This window comes from Penaeus chinensis, chromosome 27 (genome assembly GCF_019202785.1).
Source record: "Penaeus chinensis breed Huanghai No. 1 chromosome 27, ASM1920278v2, whole genome shotgun sequence".
NCBI classification, from domain to species: Eukaryota; Metazoa; Arthropoda; class Malacostraca; order Decapoda; family Penaeidae; genus Penaeus; species Penaeus chinensis.
In genome coordinates this window covers 9,705,287-9,712,786 of record NC_061845.1, presented here as the reverse complement: position 1 = coordinate 9,712,786, position 7,500 = coordinate 9,705,287, and the positions used below count along the sequence as shown (strand labels likewise).

Below are 7,500 nucleotides of genomic sequence, written 5' to 3'. Positions count from 1 at the left end.
ATACATACTTATATAAATGCATGCATACATACATAATGCATGCATACATACATAAATGCATACTTATATGCATAAATGCATGCATACAAACATGCATACATACATACATACATACATACATACATACATACATACATACATACATACATACATACATACATGTATACATACATGTATGCATACATGTATGCATACATATGCATGCATACATATATGCATACAGACATACATGCATATATACATACGTGCATATATACACACATGCATATATACATACATGCATACATACACATACATACATACACAAATACGCACATTGTGTCAATCCCTCCCCTCTCTCTATCAACCCCCCCACCCCCCACCATCTACTTGCCTCTCTACATGCCTCCTACCCCCTCCCCCCTCGACTTGCCTACTTCCCCCTCCCTCCCCCTCGACTTGCCTCGTACCCCCTCTCTCATCTACTTGTCTCCCCCCCCCCCCCTACCTGTTCCTGTAGGAATTCTCTGGTCTGATGTTGCATCGAGACAATAAAAAAGCGCGGAGGTCGACGCCACATGGAGCTCTCTCTTAAAACTTTATAGATTGTGATGATTTGATGAAGTAGGAAGATTTTTTTGGACGTTGGTTGCAACTAGATCTGTTTTCCTTCATTTTGTAAATTACCTTCTGTGTGTATTTTAGTTGTCTAACATCTTTCAGATATCTTTTAATCTTTCATATTTGTTATTTTAGCATGCAAGTTCAAGTGACTATTATCAACCGATTCGTTTAAGCTATTAATGTTATCTATTAAAGTTATTTCTTTGACATATCGTTGCTTCTGTTTAATGTTATCTTATCAGTTTGCTCGATGTAAAAAGAAAGGAGAAAATTAAAATGTGGATTCTTAAACAGTGTTTCCATTACTGAGACTATACATACACTTAAAAACAAAATAAAGACGATAAACATATCAAGTACAGGCATGAGACGAGGACATGTTCAACACGCACGTCTAAAAAAGACATTTTATACGTATGATACAATGCAACATTAAAACACACAGAACTAATCGTTCGTTTACTGCAGATGTATACTTGGCCAGATTTCGGTGATGATGTAGATGACTGGCGGCGCAGGATTATATATTGTACGAAGTATGTCCTCATCGACCTGTTGCGCAACCGGCAACATCAAGATGGCGTCGTTCCCGGGTCTCTCTCGGCTCTTGAGTTACCTCGACTGTCCTGGCGTCGGGCACAGAAGTGGTTGACATTACCTGTGCTGCCTGAGATGATTCAATTGTTTTTGCAAAGCGGGCCACTACTGCAGAGGTTCGCAGACGAATCCGAATTGGCGAAGGTCATACAAGGTCGCGTCCTATACCGCACGTGTTATGCGGGGATGACCTGGGCAGTGAGAGTTCGCATAAGACCACCTAAGGGCGTGTTAACTACACCTATTTCCCATCTACCCTCAACTCGCTTCATACCCCTCTTTCCTTTCCTTTTCAGACACTGGGCACCCACGCCAACGAGAAGTGCGAGCCGGGCAAGGGGCGCATGGGCGAGGACGTTCGCAGATGCCTGAAGTCCGGGCTGTCGGTGGGCGCGAGGGACCGGAAGACGGGTCAGCTGATCGGGCTGCGAGTGAGCAACCTGCTGGACAGAGAGAAGCCCTTCAAGTCTACTCAGCCTTGTAATGAATTCGTAAGTCGATTTGTTTGTATGGTTTGCGCTTTGCCATTTATTTATATTGGAATTTTCTTTGTTTGCTTTTTCTCATCGCCTAGCTATTTATTTATATAAATTTACGCAACATTATTTTCCGTCGTTTTCCCAGCCTTTCTCCCTATTGTTTTGATAATCAATGCACTTTAATTAGTTGCAAAATACATCGATTCGAATTCAAGCGTGCGTTTGTGTGCGTGCCTTGTCTACACACCTGGGTATTACATGCATGATTCACCACGCATTATTAAGTAACTCAGTAACAACATCCGCACGCAGGAAGAGCTGTACCGCATCGCAGAGCACGTAGTGAATCACGTGTATGAGGAGAAGGCAGACAAGTTCCTCATGATGTTTCTACTCAGTGTCCATAAGGATTACGGCGCTCGTGGCATCGCAGGAGAGATGGTGAAGGTGAAGATAATTTTTGTATTTATCAATTTCAAGGTGAAGCTTAATTCTTGTTTCTTTCTTTCAAGGTGAGATAATTTTTTTATTTTTTTATTTCATGATGAAGCTAATTTTTTGTGTATTTCTTTCAACGTGAGGCATTTAATTATTGATTTATTTATTTCAAGGTGAAGCTAAATTTTTTTTTTTTTTTTTTTTTCAAGGTAAGATATTTTTGTCTTTTTTTCTTTCAAGGTAAAGCAAATTTTCATATTTCTTTTTTTGAAGATCAGGCATTTTTTCTTTCTTTCTTTCAAAGTGAGGCTTTTTTTTCAAGGTAAGGCCGGGGTGTTTGTTTTCTTTTATTCAAGGGGAAGCTAGGACTTTCTTTCTTTGGAGGGGAAGGTAGGATTTTTTCTTTCTTTCAAGGTGAAACCATTTAATAATTTATTTCAAGATGAAACATTGATTTTTTTCTTCAAAGGTGAAGATTTTTTTTCTCTTTCTTTCGAGGTGACGTACATTTTTTTTCTATTTAGGGTGAGGCAAAATTTAAAAAATCAAGGTTAGACTAGGATTTTTTTTTTAGGGTAAGACTCGATTTTTCTTTTTCTCGTCTGTCTTTGATTTATTGTTACTATCATCATCTTCATCATCATCATTATCAATCATCATCATCAATCATCATCATCATCACTCATCATCATTATCAATCATCATCATCAATCATCATCATTATCAATCATCATCATCAATCATCATCATCAATCATCATCATCAATCATCATCAATCATCATCATTATCAATCATCATCATTATCATCTTCAATCATCATCAATAATCATCATTATCAATCATCATCATTATCAATCATCATCATCAATCAAAATCATCAATCATCATCATTATCAATCATCATCACCATCATCAATCATCATCATCAATCATCATCATCATCAATCATCATCATCAATCATCATCATTATCATCATCATTATCAATCATCATCATCAATCATCATCATCAATCATCATCATCAATCATCATCATCAATCATCATCATCATCAATCATCATCATCAATCATCATCATCATCAATCATCATCATCAATCATCATCATCAATCATCATCATCAATCATCATCATCATCAATCATCATCATCATCATCATCATCATCAATCATCATCATCAATCATCATCAATCATCAATCATCATTATCATTATCAATCATCATCATTATCAATCATCATCATCATCAATCATCATCATTATCAATCATCATCATTATCAATCATCATCATTATCAATCATCATCATCATCATCATCAATCATCATCATTATCATCATCATTATCAATCATCATCATCAATCATCATCATCATTATCAATCATCATCATCAATCATCATTATCAATCATCATCATTATCAATCATCATCATTATCAATCATCATCATCATCAATCATCATCAATCATCATCATCATCAATCATCATTATCAATCATCATCATCAATCATCATTATCAATCATCATTATCAATCATCATCATCATTATCAATCATCATCATTATCAATCATCATCATACTCAATCATCATCATACTCAATCATCATCATACTCAATCATCATCATACTCAATCATCATCATTATCAATCATCATCATTATCAATCATCATCATCATCATTATCAATCATCATCATTATCAATCATCATCATTATCAATCATCATCATTATCAATCATCATCATTATCAATCATCATCATTATCAATCATCATCATTATCAATCATCATCATTATCAATCATCATCATTATCAATCATCATCATTATCAATCATCATCATTATCAATCATCATCATTATCAATCATCATCATTATCAATCATCATCATTATCAATCATCATCATTATCAATCATCATCATTATCAATCATCATCATTATCAATCATCATCATTATCAATCATCATCATTATCAATCATCATCATTATCAATCATCATTATCAATCATCATTATCAATCATCATCATTATCAATCATCATCATTATCAATCATCATCATTATCAATCATCATCATTATCAATCATCATCATTATCAATCATCATCATTATCAATCATCATCATTATCAATCATCATCATTATCAATCATCATCATTATCAATCATCATCATTATCAATCATCATCATTATCAATCATCATCATTATCAATCATCATCATTATCAATCATCATCATTATCAATCATCATCATTATCAATCATCATCATTATCAATCATCATCATTATCAATCATCATCATTATCAATCATCATCATTATCAATCATCATCATTATCAATCATCATCATTATCAATCATCATCATTATCAATCATCATCATTATCAATCATCATCATTATCAATCATCATCATTATCAATCATCATCATTATCAATCATCATCATTATCAATCATCATCATTATCAATCATCATCATTATCAATCATCATCATTATCAATCATCATCATTATCAATCATCATCATTATCAATCATCATCATTATCAATCATCATCATTATCAATCATCATCATCATCATCATCATCATCATTATCAATCATCATCATCATCATCATCATCATCATCATCATCATCATCATCATCATCATCATCATCATCATCATCATCATCATCATCATCATCATCATCATCATCATCATCATCATCATCATCATCATCATCATCAATCATCATCATCATCAATCATCATCATCATCAATCATCATTATCAATCATCATCATCAATCATCATTATCAATCATCATTATCAATCATCATCTATCAATCATCATCATCAATCATCATCATCAATCATCATTATCAATCATCATTATCAATCATCATCATCAATCATCATCATCATATCATCATCATCATCATTATCAATCATCATCATTATCAATCATCATCATACTCAATCATCATCATACTCAATCATCATCATACTCAATCATCATCATCATACTCAATCATCATTATCAATCATCATCATCATCATTATCAATCATCATCATTATCAATCATCATTATCAGTCATCATCAGTCATCATCATTATCAATCATCATCATCAGTCATCATCATTATCAATCATCAGTCATCATCATCATTATCAATCATCATCATTCATCAATCATCATCATCATCATCATCATCATCAATCATCATCATCATCAATCATCATCATCAATCATCAATCATCATCATCAATCATCAATCATCATCATTATCAATCATCATCATTATCAATCATCATCATTATCAATCATCATCATCAATCATCATTATCAATCATCATCATAATCATCATCAATCATCATCAGTCATCATCATTATCAATCATCATCATCAGTCATCACCATTATCAATCATCATCATTATCATCATCATTATCAATCATCATCATCAATCATCATCATCAATCATTGTTCTTGTTACTATCATTAGTGTTCTTGCTCTTCTTATTATTTTTATCATCATCATCATCATTATCGTTATTATTTCCGACAAAAGAGCTTACCTGACGAAGTTTCTCTCTCCCTTTCCGTCTTTCTCGTTCTCTCTTCCTCTTCCTCTTCCTCGCTGGTAGAAACTGACCCATAGGAAAGCTGCATGGACATTCAGTGCTGTTTATTTATTATCATGATTATCACTTTTATTATGAACCTTTCCCTCGGTATTCAAGGTTGATCCATTATGTAAAGGGATCATTTTCATTCTCTCTCTCACCCTTTCTCTCTCACCCTTTCTCTCTCTCTCCTTTTCTCTCTCTCACCCTTTCTCTCTCTCTCCTTTTCTCTCTCTCTCTCTCTCTCTCTCTCTCTTTCTCTCTTTCTCTCTCTCTCCCTGTATCTCCCTTTCTCTATCTCTCCCTTTCTCTCTCTCTCCCTTTCTCTCTCTCTCCCTTCCTCTCTCTCACCCTTTCTCTCTCTCACCCTTTCTCTCTCTCACCCTTTCTCTCTCTCACCCTTTCTCTCTCTCTCTCTCTCTCTCTCTCTCTCTCTCTCTCTCTCTCTCTCACCCTTTCTCTATCTCACCCTTTCTCTCTCTCTCTCTCTCTCGCTCTCTCTTTTCTCCTCCTTCCCTCCCTCCCTCCCTGCTATCCTCTTCCTCCCTTCATCCTTCCCTCTTCCTCCCTTCATCCTTCCTCCTTCCCTCCTTCCCTCCTTCCTCCTTCCCTCCTTCCTCCTTCCCTCCTTCCCTCCTTCCCTCCCTCCCTCCTTCCCTCCTTCCTCCTTCCCTCCTTCCTCCTTCCCTCCTTCCCTCCTTCCTCCTTCCCTCCCTCCCTCCCTCCCTCCCTCCCTCCCTTCCTCCCTCTCACCCCTCTCTCTCCTCCCTCCCTCCCTCCCTCCCTCCCTTCCTCCCTCTCACCCCTCTCTCTCCTCCCTCCCTCCCTCCTTCCCTCCTTCCCTCCTTCCCTCCTTCCCTCCCTCTCACTCCCTCTCCCTCTCACTCCCTCTCCCTCTCACTCCCTCTCCCTCTCACTCCCTCTCCCTCTCACTCCCTCTCCCTCTCACTCCCTCTCCCTCTCACTCCCTCTCCCTCTCACTCCCTCTCCCTCTCACTCCCTCTCCCTCTCACTCCCTCTCCCTCTCACTCCCTCTCCCTCTCACTCCCTCTCCCTCTCACTCCCTCTCCCTCTCACTCCCTCTCCCTCTCACTCCCTCTCCCTCTCACTCCCTCTCCCTCTCACTCCCTCTCCCTCTCACTCCCTCTCCCTCTCACTCCCTCTCCCTCTCACTCCCTCTCCCTCTCACTCCCTCTCCCTCTCACTCCCTCTCCCTCTCACTCCCTCTCCCTCTCACTCCCTCTCCCTCTCACTCCCTCTCCCTCTCACTCCCTCTCCCTCTCACTCCCTCTCCCTCTCACTCCCTCTCCCTCTCACTCCCTCTCCCTCTCACTCCCTCTCCCTCTCACTCCCTCTCCCTCTCACTCCCTCTCCCTCTCACTCCCTCTCCCTCTCACTCCCTCTCCCTCTCACTCCCTCTCCCTCTCACTCCCTCTCCCTCTCACTCCCTCTCCCTCTCACTCCCTCTCCCTCTCACTCCCTCTCCCTCTCACTCCCTCTCCCTCTCACTCCCTCTCCCTCTCACTCCCTCTCCCTCTCACTCCCTCTCCCTCTCACTCCCTCTCCCTCTCACTCCCTCTCCCTCTCACTCCCTCTCCCTCTCACTCCCTCTCCCTCTCACTCCCTCTCCCTCTCACTCCCTCTCCCTCTCACTCCCTCTCCCTCTCACTCCCTCTCCCTCTCACTCCCTCTCCCTCTCACTCCCTCTCCCTCTCACTCCCTCTCCCTCTCACTCCCTCTCCCTCTCACTCCCTCTCCCTCTCACTCCCTCTCCCTCTCACTC

General features: G+C 39.2%; 1 protein-coding gene across 1 annotated transcript in view; it reads left to right on the top strand.

The window, feature by feature from the left end:
* Window positions 1-7,500, top strand: part of LOC125039293 — a 14,460-nt gene that overhangs the window by 1,997 nt on the left and 4,963 nt on the right. Inside the window, exons 3-4 of the mRNA XM_047633130.1 lie at window positions 1,497-1,691; window positions 1,992-2,159. Of these exons, the coding sequence (XP_047489086.1) occupies window positions 1,497-1,691; window positions 1,992-2,159 (363 nt within the window). The remainder of the gene's footprint in view (window positions 1-1,496; window positions 1,692-1,991; window positions 2,160-7,500) is intronic.